Source organism: Halichoeres trimaculatus, unplaced genomic scaffold (assembly GCF_033239565.1).
Source record: "Halichoeres trimaculatus isolate MK-OKI-2021-1 unplaced genomic scaffold, fHalTri1.1 fHalTri1_scaffold_17, whole genome shotgun sequence".
Classification (NCBI taxonomy): domain Eukaryota; kingdom Metazoa; phylum Chordata; class Actinopteri; order Labriformes; family Labridae; genus Halichoeres; species Halichoeres trimaculatus.
In genome coordinates this window covers 10,339,134-10,356,128 of record NW_027437195.1, presented here as the reverse complement: position 1 = coordinate 10,356,128, position 16,995 = coordinate 10,339,134, and the positions used below count along the sequence as shown (strand labels likewise).

At 40.5% G+C, this 16,995-nt stretch overlaps 2 protein-coding genes across 7 annotated transcripts; one reads left to right on the top strand and one right to left on the bottom strand.

Moving 5' to 3' along the window:
• Nucleotides 1-1,367: 1,367 nt before the first annotated feature.
• On the bottom strand, nucleotides 1,368-12,573 carry kdm1a (lysine (K)-specific demethylase 1a). Of its 5 annotated transcripts, none has more exons than XM_074692308.1 (22): nucleotides 12,516-12,573; nucleotides 11,729-11,765; nucleotides 10,920-11,213; nucleotides 10,562-10,730; nucleotides 10,285-10,418; nucleotides 10,111-10,189; nucleotides 9,922-10,014; nucleotides 9,693-9,799; nucleotides 8,541-8,622; nucleotides 8,283-8,377; nucleotides 7,540-7,557; nucleotides 7,182-7,324; nucleotides 6,975-7,065; nucleotides 6,534-6,668; nucleotides 5,339-5,412; nucleotides 4,887-4,998; nucleotides 4,621-4,753; nucleotides 4,337-4,524; nucleotides 3,611-3,725; nucleotides 3,360-3,487; nucleotides 2,278-2,424; nucleotides 1,368-1,945 (listed from the first exon to the last, which is right to left on the bottom strand). In XM_074692308.1, exons 2-22 carry the CDS (start codon nucleotides 11,756-11,758, stop codon nucleotides 1,745-1,747), a joined length of 2,568 nt encoding a protein of 855 aa, XP_074548409.1. In that variant the 5' UTR covers nucleotides 11,759-11,765; nucleotides 12,516-12,573; the 3' UTR covers nucleotides 1,368-1,744. The 5 variants fall into 5 exon arrangements, with proteins under 5 accessions (XP_074548409.1, XP_074548411.1, XP_074548413.1 ...); XM_074692310.1 differs by having other exon boundaries at nucleotides 10,562-10,727; XM_074692312.1 differs by lacking the exon at nucleotides 11,729-11,765 and having other exon boundaries at nucleotides 12,516-12,568.
• A 79-nt stretch (nucleotides 12,574-12,652) lies between these two features.
• tmem30b (transmembrane protein 30B) lies at nucleotides 12,653-15,953 on the top strand. Of its 2 annotated transcripts, none has more exons than XM_074692127.1 (9): nucleotides 12,653-12,729; nucleotides 12,820-12,905; nucleotides 13,422-13,620; nucleotides 13,937-14,044; nucleotides 14,152-14,259; nucleotides 14,366-14,456; nucleotides 14,543-14,680; nucleotides 14,759-14,965; nucleotides 15,600-15,953. In XM_074692127.1, the coding sequence occupies exons 3-9, from the start codon at nucleotides 13,432-13,434 to the stop codon at nucleotides 15,776-15,778; spliced, it is 1,020 nt and encodes a 339-aa protein (XP_074548228.1). In that variant the 5' UTR covers nucleotides 12,653-12,729; nucleotides 12,820-12,905; nucleotides 13,422-13,431; the 3' UTR covers nucleotides 15,779-15,953. The 2 variants fall into 2 exon arrangements, with proteins under 2 accessions (XP_074548228.1, XP_074548227.1); XM_074692126.1 differs by having other exon boundaries at nucleotides 12,820-12,992.
• Nucleotides 15,954-16,995: the final 1,042 nt, after the last annotated feature.

Here is a 16,995-nt window from a genome sequence, read left to right as displayed (position 1 = left end):
AATGTTTAAATCTCTGAGTAAACTGTTGAAAACGATGCATTATGCAACCTTCAATCTTTTGGAGAAACTTGCTGAAATGACAAGTCTGTTGCTTACAGATCTCCTAACTGGGTCACAACACATTTAAGGGGTGAGCCTCAAACACCAAGGTCTGTCCAAAGCTCTTTATTATTTGAAATTTTTGATTTTGTTTTTTATTATTCCAAAAAGCACAATCCCTTCTCTTTAACAAATAGAGAACGGTCTTTAAGTTGTGTAACTCTTGGATTCATCGGTTAACTGATAATTATGGGTCATATCAAAAACACACACAGTACACAGGAGGTGTTTGTACCTCTGAGTGAACATTCCACCCCACACCTCTGAATCACATCAGATGTGCTCAGGCATGCTGAGGTCTCTCATCCAAAGAATTCAAACTCCCCACCACATCTTTTATGTCTCTCCATCAAGTAATCAGTGGATGTGGGCCTACGGCTATTATGAAAATAACATCGCCAGTCAACAGTCACACACAGCTCTGAGCTTCTGGTTTTCACTGGGAGGTGAAAATAGCAAAGTGCTGCTGTCCAAACCCCTGCTCAAATTACTGTTGTTACATCAAACATCTCCTTTGGTCAGGGTAATAATAACCACATCTCTGGGGGAAAACAGGGCCTGTGATGCTGAGCAGAGCAGTGAAACAGGGTGGCACTGTGCCCTGAAATACAGCTACACAGAAAGGCTTGTAGACCATCTTAATTCTCCCCCCTCATTCATCAGGTCCCCCACTACGTGGAGCTGCTGCCAGGGACCCTCATCTCTCTATCACGCACACACAGAACCAGACTCACTCTGGGAGGCAGCCAAACCTTCAATAAAAGAGGGTCACTGGTGGGTCATGAGACAAGCAGCCATGTAACATTCATACATGCATGTACAAGCAGAAAGGTCCACTTATCTTGTGCTATTTGAAAGAGGAGACACACCAATTCAAGACATCATTTCTGTCTTCTTTTAATAACAAAAACTGTCAATATAAAAAAGTTTGCAATGAATAAAATACTTAAAACTGCTATTGCAACAAAACATTCACAATTCTTTCAACATAGCTGTCTTTTGTTACTTTTAATACTTACATTTTTTTCTTACTACACTCTGCAACCTAAATGAAAGAAAGAAAACTCCAGAGGCAAACAGCTACCGTACATAGCGATGTTTTTAAACCTTAAGACAAACAAGACCAGGCCTCCAAAAAGACACCAGAGGGAAATGCCTTTAGCTTAGATAAACACATCAATTTTAGAGGGTTGAGGCTCTGGAGCTTCATCTTTCTGATGTGAGATCTGGCTCCAGATTATGTAAAGATTAAGTTTTCAAACAGGGGCACATAAATAGATGTTTGGTTTTGCAAGCATACTCTACATAAACTAGAAAACAGTGAGTCCTTCCTGGAACTGAAATGCCGTTTGTGTTCTGTTAAGACTAGGAGAAGCTTTTGATAAGTCAGCACATCATAATGTAACAAAACTGGGATTTATTCACCATCAGTGACTATCGCTCCCTTTTTTAAGTCTAAAGAGCTAAACTGAGGAAAGTCACCTTCCCATAAAACTCAAAGTCCCAAGATGTCAGTTACAAGGCAACAATGCTACGTTACATGTGGGACTTTCAAGATCCTCATTCATAGAAATAACAGTTCATGGGTAAACTTTTCAATGATGCTGTGATTGGTCACACAGTGCAGGAACCACAAGAGTCATTTTCACACGCTAGGGGTAGGTTGGGCCTGAGGAGGGTTGCTGGCGGCTGTGGGCGTGGCCTGTCGGGGGAGTGTGTACATAGCACCCAGGAACTGATCGGCGATGCGTCCAGCTTCGCGAAGTCCGCTGAGGAGGGCGCCGTGAACTGTGGCAGGGTAGTTTCTGATGGTGTGCTCCCCAGAGAAGAAAAGACGAGGGACGGGCTAAAAGGAAAAAAAGAAAAGAGCAGAACTTTGACTGTTTGACTCTCCTGACAGGGAATTAAAGGGAAAAGAAACAAGACATGAAGCTGAGGGAAAAAAAATAACGTGGTTTTAAATGGGATAACTCATCAGTCAGTGCATAATTATGATTTGTTGGAATCAATCAAACAAGAGCAAAGAAAAAAAAAACATCTGTGTACAAAGTAAAGTGCTCTGCTTCGGTTTAGTTCAATTTTGTGGTCAGGCTAGCGTGCCCTCTCTGCCTCACTTTCCCACACACACACAAACACAAAAACAACACAAAGTGTATCTTTCAACATGTTCCTGTTTACCTGAGAGGCCCCTGGTATCGCAGGGCCAGGTGTGATGGGCTGTGCCATCAGGTCGTAGTCATTCCCAGAAGAACCTGCGGCAACATACGAGTAAGATCCCCTCGCCCACGGGTCTGCGCGCCAACGTGTGACCACAGTTTCCTTTGGCTGCCATGACAACAAACAACAACACAAACTTTTAGGAAATTCCATGGTGATATTTGAGGGACCTGTAAACAGCTGGACGGCACACAGCTCCATACGCTGGCCTCCACGCGTGTGATTTTGTCCCATTTGAAACCAGAGGCAAATGATTTATAATGATGGGTGGTTTGGATGTGAAGCCAGCCTTTCACATGTGCTCGCCGTGTTGAGTCGTGCTGGTTACGGGGGTCAATTCAGGAACGGATTTGACATTCCACATAAAGTGGTGGAAAAACCAAGAGAGAAAACTAACGATGGAGCTTGGGGGGGAAAAAAAAGCCACAAGTACTTTATTGTACCAAACAAACAAATGAAGATGTATTAGTGCAAAACTGCCAGACAAGTCCACGGCATAGACTTAAAACAAAGTGTTCATCTCTTATTTTTGGTTTGAATAAATTACACTAAATATGCACCACATTTACCAGAAAAATCTAAGAATAATGTCTCATTAAAATAAGAAGAAAAAAATGACACTAAGAGTAAAATCTGCTAATTTAAAAAAATAGAGACTTATTACATTTCTTGTTTCAAGACATTTTCCTGATTTCACGAAACTTGACTGGCAAATAGTTTGTTACTCCATTGACGGATTTCTTTTACTTGTTAAAGTGATTTAGGCATCTTTTTTGTCTTTTAATATCTTTACATAAGACATTGTCTGGATTTATGTGGTGAATGTGGCTCATATTAAGTCTTTTAAGACTGTTTTTACTAAAAACAAAACAACTGGCTTAGATTTCAGTTTTTGCAGGGTCATATTAACTAGATATCATGATATCTAGTAGGGGAGAAAGTAGGTTTGTTGATTCAGGTTTATGTAAAGAAATTTGGACAAAAATAACATTGAACTCTGATGTATAATACATTTTTTAAAAGTTAATCAGTGAGTATCTTACCTGTGGAACAGCACTACTTCCAAATATTCCTTTCAGAATGGCCAGGCAGCGTCCGACGATTACATCATCGCTGATGTTCTCCATTATGCCAGCAGCCTCTCCGGCCATCAGAGCGAGTAAAATTGGGGCTGAAAAGACCAGGGTGGTAATTTGTTACAATGACCAATGTGCAAAAGAGGTCAAAAAAGACATTTCTGTGAATCCACTCATTAATCACAACAGAAAAAACACTTAAAGAGATTGCTTTTCACCTTTGTAGAGGTTCCAGAAAAGGAAGAGTTCACCCCGACTGGCTGTGGTGGAGCCGACGTGACCGAACAGGTTGACACTAGGATCCCAGAAGACACGGTCGAAGCACAACACCACCTACAGACAGAGAGAAACACACACAAACAAAATCAATCAGTGAATGTTCTTATCTTTATGAACACTCAACTGTATGTGAAGTTCATCTTTACTGCCACTACCCCACAGCTATGACTGTGTGAGGCTTACAACACCCTCTGCTGGCTGCACAGGGCGAGGAGCAGCTCAGATTGCATAATAATGCAGCACTCTGCTCTGTGCTGCAGCAGAATTAGAAGATAAAGCACTCTGCCATGGATGATCTAGGCATAACAGGGAGGCTGCAAGAAGTGGAGGTTCAGGAGTGACGCAGGATGAGGTGATGTGCTCAAAGCACAGAAAGAAGAGACAACTAAACCTGAATAGTTTAGCTCTCTATTTTCAAGGTCATCTCTCTAGCATAGGGACACTGCAGCAGGCTTTCTCCCTAAAGAACTGAATCATCGCTCCTGCTGAAAACACAATGCATGATTTAAGACCTGACCTGAAGTCTGATTTGAAAACGTGGCGGCTTTGTTAGAATCTCTACCCCTAAAAACTAGACTCTACTGAAACCTGTATGAACTCCTGTCATTTGGAGAATCAGTTTAAGACAAAGGAATGAAGCAACATGTGAGTATTTAAAAAAAAACCTTGTTCAGGTTGCCGAAGCCCATTCTCTGTATAGCAGACGTCTTCCACTCGGGCAGCGGGGGGACAAACTGCACTGCAGGGGGCTGCTGCTTCAACACGCCGAGAGGTAGGGTGCACAGCACGGCGTCACACTTGTATATGAAGGTCTGAGTCTGAGAGCGAGTGTTGACTGCAATCACCTCGCAGCCTGGAAAACATTCATTGCACAAGCATCCGTGAAAACAATTGCTGGAAAAAAGTGCAATTATGACCTCAGAAGGAGCTTTTGACTTCACAAACATACCTGAAGCTGTGTACCGAACCTGTCGCACTGCTGTGTTCAGTTTGATGTCCAAACCTTCTGCCAGGGCCACAGGAACACAGGAGTAACCGTTTCTTACTGTAAGGTGGCTGCCGGTGAACTCAAAGTCATCATCCTGCAGAGGAAAGAATAATCATCAGCCCAGTATGACAGTGACCTCCCCGAGGAGAGATGTAGCGCATGAGAATGGGAGACGCCTCAGGCTCTTTGAAATGAAAGACGAGTGTCAGACGGGTACATGTATATACCTGATCCCAATGCTTGAGAGAAAGGGTGGAAAGGGGTGTAGCGTTGGCAAACTCCAAGTTGGCAAAGTGCCAGTCTAGGATCTGCCGATCCCGCGATGACAAGTAAACATCACTGTGAGAAAAAAGGGGAAGAAGGTGATAAGGTGATGTATGCTGACAGACACGGAACAGAGATGGGACAAGTTTACTCATGCAAAATCTGGGTAGACTCAAGTTTAGCTCGTACTTGCGTATTTGAACCCAAATGATTAAAAAAACAGGACACTCTGTTAAATGTTTGTTTGTAATTGCTGCAGGGCTTCATGGAATTTTTTTTTTACATAATCTCGACAACAACCTGACATTTACTCAAGCTTGATGTCTCCAGATCAGAAAAATTAAAAGAAGAAGTGACAGAGAGATTGATTCAAACACAACAAGTCGCTGCTTCCTCTTTTTAACAGTAGAGTTACCTGGGAGGATTTGCCTCCAGCTCTTGCAGCTTCTCCTCCAGCTTCACCTGCATCTCCACCAGCTCGTCATACTCCTGTACAGAGACGAATCAGACAGAAAAAAAACATCAATACTGAAGTCATGTCTAAAATTAATGCCAAGAGAGTTTTTTGTTACATAATTAAGTATCAACCGTAACTCGTTGATGTTAATTGAAAATAATGTTTAGTTAGAAGTTGGTATATGATGAGCTGTTGATGTTTTTTTCATTTATGCTTGCGTGTGTGTGTGTGTGCTTGTGTATTCAAGGTACACACCCAGAGGGTTTCAGGTCATGTGGAAAGGACAAGCAGTCTTGACAGAAAGGGCTGACTCAACCTGTTCATCAGTTCACCGCAAAGAAGCAACAACGACAGTCTGGTAATACCACCTACTGTGTACAACCTCAGGACACACAGCTGAGCATTAAACGTCCTAATGATGCCTTCAGGCGAGCCATCTGACGTGGGAAAATCCTAAAAATGGAAAGAGTGCGAGGAAATATCCTGGCAAAAAAAAGATTCCGTCTCTTTACGGGCCTTAAAATCCTGTTACACGGTGTAGTCACACATGCCATTCTGCCTTGCTGAAAGCGTGTGTGAACATCCGCAGACATAAAGACAATCAGACCGTGATTCAAAGCCTTGAAGTGGTTTCCAAGAGAGCGGATGGGTAGCAGACGATTCCAGTTCAGACACCAGCTGTGTTTAAACCAACTAAAGCCTCCTTCTAAAATACACACGTCGCAGCAGTGGAGGTGATTTATTGGCACCAAAAATAAAACGGAGCATTCACTCTAATAATACATCCCACAGAGGCATTAAACCACTTAAACACAGCCTGTCTGGTTTACTTGGATTACAAGCATTAAGCTCTGTGAGACATCAAACCTGACCTCGTAGAATATAAAATATTTAAATCTTCATCTCATAATTTGGCTTCATCGTAAGCTTTTCATCATCCTGCAGAAACAAGAAAAAGTTAATGTCCGACATTTAATGTGGTCACAACCTTCTGACCGGCAGGCTAAATAACTGAAGCCCTGGATTCTTTCCTCACAAATATTCAAGAAAGTCATCAAGTTCTGCGATAGAATCAGGGTTTGGTCAGTGTGTTGAGATGTGTGTACTGTCGTATTCAATCTTTGGATGATTTCTGACTTGCTAAGCTACTCACTTTGCAGAGTGCGGTGAGGTCGCGGTGCTTGCTCTTCACCAGGAACTCAGCTGTGATATCTCTGGGTGGTTTGACCTCACTGGCCTCTTTGTACTGCTGGTGGAGCTCCTTAACACGCTCCTTGGTGGTCACCATCTACAAAAAAGGAAATGAAAAAGAGAGGTTTTAAGATTTCTATCCCTAACAGAAAAGGAACGGGAAACAGAAGGTCAAGAACACCGACCAGAGTGACTTACATGATTAAAACTAAGGCTGTTGATAAAAGTAAACCTAACATTGGTGCTTAATTTAAAAGTGTGAGTCTTTCTTTTAAGAGTTGATACACTGCAGAAATAGAAATCTAAAAAAAATCATGCCTGTGAACTCAACCGTAGTGATGAGGTAACGCAGAGATCTGCAGTTTTGTTGGACAAGGCTGCTAATTGCTCATATTCTGCTCACCTTGTTAAGAAGATCCCTAAGATCTTCTTGTGTCTTCACAATCTTCTTCCAGTGTTCGATCTGCTCATCTTTCACATGCTTCTCCTGCAGTCTGCACACAAGATTCGGATTAGTGGGATTCTGCTCATCTGTATACATCCCTTCTCTTGATACACGTGCAGAAAACACTTCCTGTGTCTGAACTTTGGTACTGTCCACCACACTTACTGTATGACCACTTCCAGAGCCTGTCCCAGAGAAACAGGTTTGTTGTTGAGGAAGTTGAAGTCCAGCTGGTGGCTGAGGTAGGACGTGGCCTCCAGCAATCTGTTGAACTCTTGCTCCACCATTTCATCCTTTTCTTTTGGCACCTGGACACACGCAACACGCATACACAACAAGGATACTTGATTGTCAGTCAAACTAATAATCAAATCTAAAGAAATATAATCAGTAGGAAGATCCTGCTAAACTATACCAGAGCTGAAGTCACAGAAACTCAGAGCAGAGTTTCACTAAAATTGGATGTTTGCGGCATTTTGAATAATTTTTTAATATCAGCAGAAGAGGCATAAATGATACGTACGCTTGTGCACCTTTCGCCCTTCAGAGGTTCACCAGAAAAAGAGAAAGGACGGCGTTGAGAAGACAGGAGAGAAAACAAATTTAGTCATTATAACTTTAACCTCAAACAGGTTTGCACAAAAGTGAAACATATTACGACTGATTAGGCCTTTCCTGCAGCGGAGAAAACCATTTACACATGATGTTGATGCTTTAAAGAGACTCTAATTCAGTGGCCTGAACATGAACCTAAACATCCTACTACTGTTGCTGCCACTTGATGGAGCAAACAAATGAGAGTGAAAACACTGTTTGTTTCAAAAGTTAATTACATTAAGGTTATATCTGCTTTCTCTTACAGTCTGTTGTCAGAAGGAACTGGAGCTGTTGTTGATGACACGCAAGGGTGAGCAGCTAAATGAGTCCACGATCAATGTGTTTTTGTGGCTCACGGAAAGCCAGATTACTACTCCAGGACAACAACAGACTTTAAGAATAGCTATAAACCCCAGGCACAGAGGGCTTCTACGCCAAGACGGAACTGTTGTGAATCCATAAACATCTACTGTTAAAGGAAGTAAACAACACAAGGTCCTGTTTTTTTTTTAAATCAAATTTAGAAACTAATATCCAATGCAGCTGCAGCTACACCCCTGTGCTGGATAGTTTTAAGTTATATGTTTGTGAACTTGAATGAACCAAAAAAGCAGAAAAAGTCAGAAAAGAAATAAAGTTTACTGTTGAAAAACATTTTACTGCACTCACAGCTTGGCCGTTGGCTTCATACAGAGGACACTTCTGTTTGATTTTGGCAAGCTCCATGTTAACCTGCTTACTGATCACTGCCATGGGATTCCCTCCTGACAAGACACGCAGACACACAGGGTTACAAAACGAGAACACCACTACCCTCCACAGGTTGATCTTTGTAACTGCTCAACTTTCAACAAAACAATAGGCTGACTTTGTATAAAGTTCAAATGTACACATGCAGGAACAGAAAATACTGAGAGTGGATCTTACCTAGTCCTGTCACCACCATGGCTCCCAGATCAGCAACATAGTTCCCCTTCCTGAATGTGGCCACCCTGCCTCCAACTCGGTCCTACATGAGGAAATGAAGTTAAGCTTTTTTCCACACAATATTTATACAAACGACAAAAGTCAGGTTTGGGGCCTTAATTGGTTATAAAAAGACTCTATGAGGACTTTTGGTTTGGTTAATTGCTGCAACACATTAGGCCATAGTCTGTAGTGTCTTTTCGAGAGGAAGACAATTTCCCATAAGCATCTTCACCGTCACTGTTGTAAAGACGAGGCTCTTGCTGAGACGTGCATTTATTTTTGGAGCAAATTAATGAAAAACCTACGGAAGCGTATTGCATTCACTTGAAGAAAAAAAAAAACAACTGAGGTTTTACAGAGTAATTTAGTCTTCGGTTTGTTTTTTTGTGGTAATTAATTTTGTTTTTCTGATTAATATTTTTTATTGGTTTGTTTTTTGTTATAATTTTTTCTGTTTTTAAGAGTAATTTTTTTCCTCCTGTTTTTAGGAGTAATTTTTTTTCCTGAAGTATCGAGCTAATCGAAATCCCGTGAGAACCTCCAACCTGCAGACACTCCCGATTTCGAAGAAGCTCGATACTTCAGGAAAAAAAAATTACTCCTAAAAACAGGAGGAAAAATGACCACGAAAAACAGAAAAATTTATAACAAAAAACAAAATAATAAAAGAATATTCATCAGAAAAACAAAATTAATTACCACAAAAAACAAATCGAAGAATAAATTACTCTGAAAAACCTGAGTTAATTTTTTTTTTTATTCAAGTGAATGCAATACGCTTCAGTAAAAACCAGATTAGTTTTTCATCACCACTTTTCTTTGTTCAAGACAACAATTTGCGGGATATAAAGGGATGATTTAATGTATTTATTCAGAGTTACTGACCGCTGTACTGTCATAGTCTTGGTCTTGTGCTGTAAATGGATTGGTGCTCTCACAGGAAAAACTGACCCAACTATGGATGCTGTGACTTAGCACTTAGAACTAAACAATTTTGGTTTTGATAATCTCATTTTCCACCGAGGATTAAGAGCATGCAAACAGTTGAACGGTTGCTAACCACATTGCACAAAGTATGTAAATAGGTTGGCAACAGTCTCACTAACTTACCCTTGCCTCCAATACTGTAACATCCATCCCAAAGCTCTGCAGCTGCCTGGCTGCAGCTAAACCAGACACACCTCCACCAATGACTATAACCTTTCCAGTCTTCTTTGCTGTAATGTGAAGAAAGGGAGGGATCATTGTCAGATTAACAGCTTGACCAAAGGTGTCTTGTATTAATATTTGTATTGTGGCTTATTTTGTTTGACTTGTACAATGAAAGAAGTGAACTCACTTGGTAAAGGCTTGACTCTCTTGTAAACACCGAAGTTAATGAGACCGTGCCTTTCTAAGTAGCTGTGTATCCTGTGGACCAGCACTGCATCACCTGAAAGGATGAAAGAAGACATGAAACGTCTCTCAACTGTTTAGCTGCATAAAATATTCAAAAATAGAAAACTAGAAGAGAAAAAAAATATTTTACTGTTGTATGGAGCCTCAAGCTGCTGTGCAGTGGCTTCAAATGTCAGCTGGATCTTAGGGTTGTCCAGCCACAGTTGGAGCTGATAAAGGTCAATAAAAAAGAATCAACATGTAGCAATACTTTAAAACAATCTTTACGAAGTGTTAATAATGAAATGTTTCGAGAAGAACTTACCGTACGGTTGCGAATGTAAAGGAAAACCTTCTGAGTCTGCTGTGGTCCACTTATGATGTCAGGAAAGCAAGCCGCTTCCTGGGATGTCATGCGGTCATGGGGAAGACGGCTCTGAAAAGCAGCTCCTTCTACCCCTAAAAAACAACAAAATCACAAAAGTCATAAGAGCTCTGGACTGGAATCAAACACAAGATAAAACTTGAGGCAGAAAAAGGCAAAGCCATCATGATGAAGCAATTTCCTCCAATCGCTTTGATGGTAGGTCTTGCAGACTCACCAGATGGTTCCTCTGGCTCACTGTCATTTTCCTCCTCTACTGGAGGAGGTGGAGGAGGAATGACTTGCTTCCTTTCTTTCTCCGCCTTTGCATTCCTCTCCTCCTCTGAATAATATTCATCCTCCGATAGATTGGCCAGGCTTTCGTCCATCTCGCGGTACTCCACCTGCAACGGTAGGCACAATAAAAGCATCATTAAAACCAGCGTGACCCAAAGTGACTTGCGGCTGTGTTCCCACGCTGCTTTAACAGTCAAATCTTTTCCTGGGGAAAGCTACAAAAACAATGAAAATTTAAATCTGGACAGCTTCTTTTCCTCCCTCAGCGCAGGGGGGGAGCAGAACCCTTAAATGTTTACTTTTGCTCGCTTGCGACGACTTGTTCTGCGAACTTCAGCAGAGTCTTGGTCTGCCCCCGCGGGGCCTCCTTGGTGGGGCAAAGGAGCTCCACCAGGCTCCCCACTAGGGGATGACCTTTCTTTCTTCTTCACATCCATAGAGCCAGCAGCTGATGCTGAGGGACCAGTCTGGGCATCAGAAACTGGGGCCCTATCACCTCCTGCTGCTCCTGCAGAAGATGACGAGGATGAGGAAGAGGAACCAGCATCTGACTTCTTGCTAGACAGCATCATGGAAGATGTTGGAGGCCTCTCCTGGACAAAGGAGGGACAGAAAAGTGATCAAAATGTAGTATACAGAGGTCCAAGGTAGAATCAATCCAGTGAAATGACTGATACTTAATGTTCATAAGATGAAATGATGAATTGTGGGTTGTGCGTGCTGAAAGCAAACACACACACTAACACTAAAAATAAATAAATCAACAATCTGTGTCCAATTTTGATAACCCTTCCCTCCAAAAAATAAAAAAACATCTTACACATCAAAAATAATCATAGATAATCCCAGCCGACCGGTTTCTCTATTCCTTTCCTGCTCAAACCGTATAGTCACTTTAGCAGTTAAAGTCACTTTGTCATTGGGGTTGGTGAATGCACCTGCTACCACAGGCTAATAACAACCACATGATATTAAACCATAGGAGATCTTTCGCCCAAAATGTTACATATGTATTACTGGATGATTTAAGTCAATCGTTAACTGTGCGTGAATGTTATGATTCATGAAATGAGAGCTCCATGATTACAGTAAGCTTGTCTTGTTTTACCCATTTCTCCGTGCACCTGGTAATATCCATTCAAACACTAAGAGATGAAGAAAGAACCAGAAATATGGTTACGTGAAAGGCAACTGATCTGGCCTTTAATATTTCATACACAAAACAACGCTGAACACGCTTTAAAAACAAGAAAAAGGTAACAAAAGAATCTCTATTGTGTTTTAATGTGCGGTTTGCTCCCTTGTTTTATAAAGGTCGCACGTAAAAAGTTGGCCATGAACGAAACCCCAATCGAAAAACTCTCGTGCGTTTAACGTATAATAGTAAAAATTCTGACGTTTCACTTAGTATCTGGAGCAAGACAGCCCTAAGAACCTGTGTTGCTCCGACCGTCAGTAGTTCCTAGATTACCGTTGGACTCTAGCTACCATGTTAACTGCTGGAGCTATGGCCGTTAGCTTGCGTTAGCTCGTGGTGTCGCGGACAGTGGCCAGCTCAAAGCACATACAGAAATATATAAAACCCTCTAATAACGTAACTTCTAAACACGACACACTGAAGTCTTTTGGAATCTAAACACCATTTTAATTTATTTCATTGTAAAATCTCCAGAAGAACCGTGCTATGTTAGCTAACTACGCTAACAATGAGAACTAGCTACCAACAGCAGAGGCACATCAGCAGGTGCGAATGAAAAAGAAAGCGCCAGCTTCGCAAGAAAATTGCTCACAATTGACCGACTTTATGGTGAAATTTTTTGGCAATTCCATGTTCAGGCAGCACTGTTTAATCTTACATAAACAGGCGTCCAAAAATCGAAAAATGAAAACGTTACCTCTTGAACCTCCAAAGATGTCAACACAAAGACGGTGCAGTTGCAGTTCTCCTTTCAATGAACGTCTTTGTGATTGGTGGATCGAATGTGTTACCCAATGCCACTCAGTGAAGTGATTGGTCAAACAACCTGTCAATCAAAAAGAGGCTTGGACTACAGTCTACGGCTTGGACTGATTGTAATGCTGGATGTATTCCCCCTTTTTTGTTTCACGGTATGATAAAAACACGCATCTGGGAATACTTTGATTTTGTGATTAGTTTTATTGTTCTCATTTGGATGTAATCCTCCTTTTTATCATCAGTTCATACATTGTGAAGGAACGACACTATCCCCTGCTCTGCTACCAAACTGACGTCAGTCTGTGAGAGGGGTGGGGGACAGGTGTAGGTGAGTCTCAACGTCACACCTAATGTTCGAGGAAGCATACCAATGTTCGGTTGAATCCTGTGTTTCTCCATTTTGAGGCGGCTGCGTGTAAGTAACGCTCGAAACTCAGACTAAATAAACAGGTTTAGTTGTAATTCGCTTTCTCTAGGTATTTCCTTTTACTTTATCAAACTTAATTTGTGTGTGGGGGAAAGGGTTGCTGCTAAATAACTTTATGTTTGCTGTATAAAGAACGGGTTTGGGATTAGAATTGCATAGCCTTTGTAGTGAAGAGCGTACCATTGAAGGTACATTAAGCTTTGAAGCTTAGACCGTCCTAAAATGACTCAAAATTGGAGTTGACAAGTTCAAAGTAAAGTGGAAACGCAATCAGAGCTGTAGTAATAAGGGATTCTTACAAGGATAGGAATACTTTTGTGTGTTTGCAATGGTTACTAAAAAGTAAACTTGAGTGAGGTTAAGCAAATGCTGCAAGCAAGTGCAAACTGGTGAGCTGATTAAAAATTTGTTCAACAGAATCAAGAAAATGGTGAAGAAAGAGAAAGAGTTGGCCAACCGGCCAGACAACACTGCCTACACACAGCAGAGGCTTCCAGCATGGCAGCCAATGCTTTCTGCTGGTATTGTCATCCCAGGATTTGTCTTGATTGGGCTGGCATTCATAGGCATCGGCGTGGCTCTCTTTGTCACTTCTCAGAGCATCCAAGTGTTGGAGGTATGACTGTGACTTCTGTACATTAAATAAGTTGGGTTATTCTGGGGATCAGGTGTCACCTGCACAGAAAAAGGGGAAACCAAACTGTTTGAAATACATTGAAAGTATCTCAAAGCCTCAAGCAGATCAGCAATCTGTTAAGTGAGAGAAACCACCATATTGCTAACATTAATCCCATTCTATCTGCTTTTGTACTACCCATCTTGTAAGTGATATCCTACTCTTAATTTGAAAAAGTTGTGGTGTCAGTAACACTCAGTGGAGTCGTCGTACCTATCAATAATGTATGATAACCTTTGCTTTTTTCCCTGCACAGCTTGACTACACTGGCGTTGAACCAACTTCACCTTGCTTCAAGTGTTCTGAGCAAAGTACCAAGAACTGTGTCTGTAAAATGAACTTCAACATTGACAGTCTATTTGAGGTTGCATTATATTTTTTCATATTCACACATAGAAACAGCATTTTGGCAGATTTGAGCTCCTGTCCCTAACATTTGGATTTATTCCTGTCCTTTCATAATTCCCACAGGGCCCTGTGTTCTTTTATTATGGCTTGACCAACTACTTCCAGAACCAGAGAAAATATGGTGTTTCCAAAGATGATGACCAGTTAAATGGAGACTTGGATTACTTTAAGGTGAGGTCAAACACGAGAAATTTTGGCGATTGAAAAAACACAGTATCAACTTGGGAAGACCATTTATCTTGACAATAAAAATGTTTTCTTGTTGTCTTTTTTGCAGTCTCCCAGTGAAACATGTTCCCCTTACCGGTATGACAGCAAAAACAACCCTATTGTACCGTGTGGAGCAATAGCAAACAGCATGTTTAATGGTATTCAGAGACATTTAAAATAAAAAAATTTGATTTTGTTTTCAAGGCTTAAATGTTGATCTTTGTGATTTTTTATTTTCGTTAAGACACCTTCAAGCTGTTTCAGATTGTCAAAGGGGCAAGGAAGCAGGTGCCATTCGATGGAAAGGGGATTGCTTGGTGGACAGATTATAACATCAAATATAGGAACCCAACTATCACACCTCTAAAGAATGCATACAATGGTAGTTTTTCTGCAGAATTTAAATGAAAAATTGTCCAATTTTATGATTGAAAACTTACCCTCAAAGTTTGACTTTCAGGCACCGTGAAACCAACGGCTTGGCCCAGGCCTGCTTATGAGTTGGACACCTCAGACCCTTCTAACAACGGCTTCATCAATCAAGATTTCCTGGTTTGGATGAGGAGAGCAGCTCTGCCCGATTTCAGAAAGCTGTACAGACGAATCACAGAAGGAGATTATGCACAGGGTCTGCCAGCTGGAAACTACTCCCTTGAAATTGCCTACAGTATCCTTTTCACATGTTTCAGAGTCTGTGATGATTTGCAGGATGGTGATTGGGAGGTATGAACAGTTCCGCTTAAGCCATGTATTTCTTTGCTAAGGTAAATAAGGTTCAACTCACAACAAAACTCTAAGCCAAACCCAAAAATGTACAACTTCTGTTAAATTATACTTAATACTATAATAATCATTCAGAAGAATGGATGCTTTGAACAAGATTAGTGTTGGTAGGAATTTTTAATTCACATATGAAGCTTCAGGTCTGTGTAAAAGGGTCAGCTATTGAATACTATTCATGTTTTGTGTCATGTTACAACAACAGCTGCTCAGTCTAACTTGTTCAACCGGCTGGGTGTGGTTCTGTTTTGACAAGGGCACAGTGACTCAGGAGTTCCTTAAGTTGGAGACTTCACCAGGCAAATTTTCTGGTATATGTAAATAAACTAGGCAAATAACTATCCACATGATTAAATGCTATGCTCCTGGAGCCTATTAGGGCCTTTGCCTAAATCACATTTTTATTCAAAGCAATTGGTTATTCCGGTTTCACATATTTAGGACATAAGTGAAGATGCGTCTGCTTTTATTTTGTGCTTGTTTAAATTTTGGCTGTGTATCCTTGACATTTTGTCTCCCAGACTATCCTGTCATGAGCTTTGAGGGGAGAAAGAAGGTGGTGCTCAGTAATGTGTCCTGGATGGGAGGAAAGAACGAGTTCTTAGGCATCGCCTACCTTGTGATCGGTTCACTGTGTGTCTTAATGTCCATAGTCATGCTCATTGTCTATGCTAAATTCAAGTTCCCTGAGGAAGATTGAGTAACTGCTCACCAACTGTGAAAAGCCAGTCAACACTACAGCCATATTTCCTTTTTACTCAGTGAGATGATAAAAGCCATGAATAATGACTATAAAAGTTCACTTTTAGTACTCATAAAAAGGTACAGGAAAAACCTGATTCCATTTTGTGATGCAGTGGACTTTCTCTTTTGACTGCAAAGTAACAGGACTTGAGCACTTTCTGACTTGAGTTCTTGCATGGGTTGTCTGTTAGCACCTTCATGGAGTCAGGCAGCTTTAATTAGCAGAGAAAAAGCTTCAAAAGATAACTGTTGGCCTCACAAATTTTTCTGATCAAAAAGTTAGCTTTTTTCTCTCAAGCTGAGTCCTGAGATGTGCTAGTGATATTGTGTTTTTCAATTAATTATAAACCAGTACTTCCTTAATGTTACACTGTGCTCAGGCTTATATCGAGGAGAGTTATAAGGTACATGAAGACTATGTGACTCTTGTATATCCAGTTAGTGTGTAATACCATTTTACAATACTTACATGTAGAATGGTGATTTTCTAAGGTAAACTCTTTTTTTCTTTTATGCTGTCAGTACAACAAAATAAAGCCATTTTGTTTTTAAGTCAAAGTATCAAAGCCATGAATGCTGATAGATGCTATTGAATACTGGACAAAAAGTGTGTTCCATATGTAGGTCAATTTGGAAACAATGCTGTAAATCTTGAAATATTTTCTTGTTAATCTCAGGGTTCTGATGTTGTACAGGGGGGCTCATATTGTATTATATGTACATTGAACTGTTTCTGCTCTTAGGATATTTTCTGAGGTTTTATGTGACAATATTTATTGAATAAAAAAATTGAAGTTCCAGCTCCAATTGTACATTCTGCTTAATTCCACATGGCCATGTAATGTTTTCTAGATTTTTTTTTTAACATTCCATAAAGAGATTTTGTAAAACAGGGACTTCCATTATTGGTCAGCAATGTCCACACTTTGCTTTTAGTATTTTTTTATTTTTATTTTTTTAAACAATAGATCAGGTTGACAGAATTATCCCCCAAGCAATAAAATATTGCTTTAAATTGCTGTTAATATATCTATATCTATATCTATATCTATATATATCTATATATATATATATATCTATATATATATATATATATATATATATATATATATATATATATGTGTGTGTGTGTGTGTGTGTGTGTGTGTGTGTGTGTGTGTGTGTGTGCGTGTG

Bases quoted from the DNA above. Each gene is read 5' to 3' on its own strand.
- kdm1a (XM_074692308.1), bottom strand. From the start codon at position 11,758: ATGGATATTACCAGGTGCACGGAGAAATGG. The intron at 11,214-11,728 runs GTAAAACAAGAC...TCCTTTGTCCAG, and splicing joins CCAGGTGCACGGAGAAATGG to GAGAGGCCTCCAACATCTTC. The intron at 8,378-8,540 runs GTAAGATCCACT...GTGTCTTGTCAG, and splicing joins CATGGTGGTGACAGGACTAG to GAGGGAATCCCATGGCAGTG.
- tmem30b (XM_074692127.1), top strand. From the start codon at position 13,432: ATGGTGAAGAAAGAGAAAGAGTTGGCCAACCGGCCAGACAACACTGCC. The intron at 14,045-14,151 runs GTTGCATTATAT...TAATTCCCACAG, and splicing joins ACATTGACAGTCTATTTGAG to GGCCCTGTGTTCTTTTATTA. The intron at 14,457-14,542 runs GTATTCAGAGAC...ATTTTCGTTAAG, and splicing joins AGCAAACAGCATGTTTAATG to ACACCTTCAAGCTGTTTCAG.